The following is a 1,198-nucleotide window of genomic DNA, read 5'->3' on the forward strand; positions in this document are numbered from 1 at the left end:
ATGATACTCATAAATAATTCTCTATTATTCATTCACCAAATGAATTACATTTATTTTGTTACTAGTTTCAAAGATATCATCTAACTACTAAAACTAACATCATCTCTTAGGCATATGCTCATAGCATGCTGGTAATGTTTGACCCTACTAAGAGCCTTTGTGAAAGGATCTGCAACATTATATCCAGATGAAACACTCTTCACCAGAAGGTGTCCTTGTTTTACCCGACGTCGAATGTAATGGTACTTTCTATCAATATTCTTGTGTCTATCATGATCCTTTGGTTCTTTTGTCAAAGAAACCGTGCGTTCGTTATCATAGAACAATTTCATGGGCTCCTAAATAGTTGGAATGATTCAAAGATCTCCAATAAAGTTCTTCAGGCAAGCCGCTTCATTCGATGCTTCACTCGCTGCAATGTAATCAGACTCACTTGTGGAATCAGCCATTGTGTAGTGCTTGGAACTTTTCCATGTAACGGTTCCTCCATTTAGTAAGAATACCCAACCAGACTGCAAAAAAAAGTTATCCCAGTCTAGTTGAAAACTAGCATCACTATAACCACTCAATCTTAACGTATCACTGCTGCTAAGAACTAGGAACATGTATTTCATTCTTCGCAGATATTTGAGAATATTCTTCACTGCAATCCAATGGGATCTGCCAGGATTTCCCTGAAATCAACTCAACATGCTCAAAGCATAAGACACATCAGGATGAGTACAGGTCATTGCATACATGATTGATCCTACCGCTGAACATATGAGACTCGACTCATGTCAGCTATATCTTCATCAGTACTTGGACTTGGATTCTTACTCAACTTGATAGTAGTATCAATAGGCAATTCCCCTTTCTTTGAATTCTCCATACTAAAATGCTTTAGTATTTTATCCAAATATGTACTCTGGCTGAGACCAATAAGACGATTCTTTATATCCCGATGAATCCTTATTCTTAGAATATAGGATGCTTCCCCTAGATCCTTCATAGCGAAACACTTCCCAAGCCAAGACTTAACTTCTTGCAAGATTGGATTGTCGTTTCCTATATGAAGTATGTCGTCAAAATACAAGACTAGGAAAGCCACTATACTCTGACTAGCTTTGACATATATACATGACTCATCTTCACTTCTAGAGAACCCAAACTCTTTGACTTTCATGGAAGCAGAGATTCCAACTGTGAGATGCTTGTT

General features: G+C 37.5%; 1 protein-coding gene across 1 annotated transcript; it reads right to left on the reverse strand.

Moving 5' to 3' along the window:
• Window positions 1–356: 356 nt before the first annotated feature.
• Window positions 357–871, reverse strand: LOC122196588 (secreted RxLR effector protein 161-like). Its single transcript, XM_042899687.1, has 2 exons — window positions 770–871; window positions 357–674 (listed from the first exon to the last, which is right to left on the reverse strand). Exons 1-2 carry the CDS (start codon window positions 869–871, stop codon window positions 357–359), a joined length of 420 nt encoding a protein of 139 aa, XP_042755621.1.
• Window positions 872–1,198: the final 327 nt, after the last annotated feature.

The sequence above is a fragment of the Lactuca sativa genome, chromosome 2 (genome assembly GCF_002870075.4).
Source record: "Lactuca sativa cultivar Salinas chromosome 2, Lsat_Salinas_v11, whole genome shotgun sequence".
NCBI lineage: Eukaryota > Viridiplantae > Streptophyta > Magnoliopsida > Asterales > Asteraceae > Lactuca > Lactuca sativa.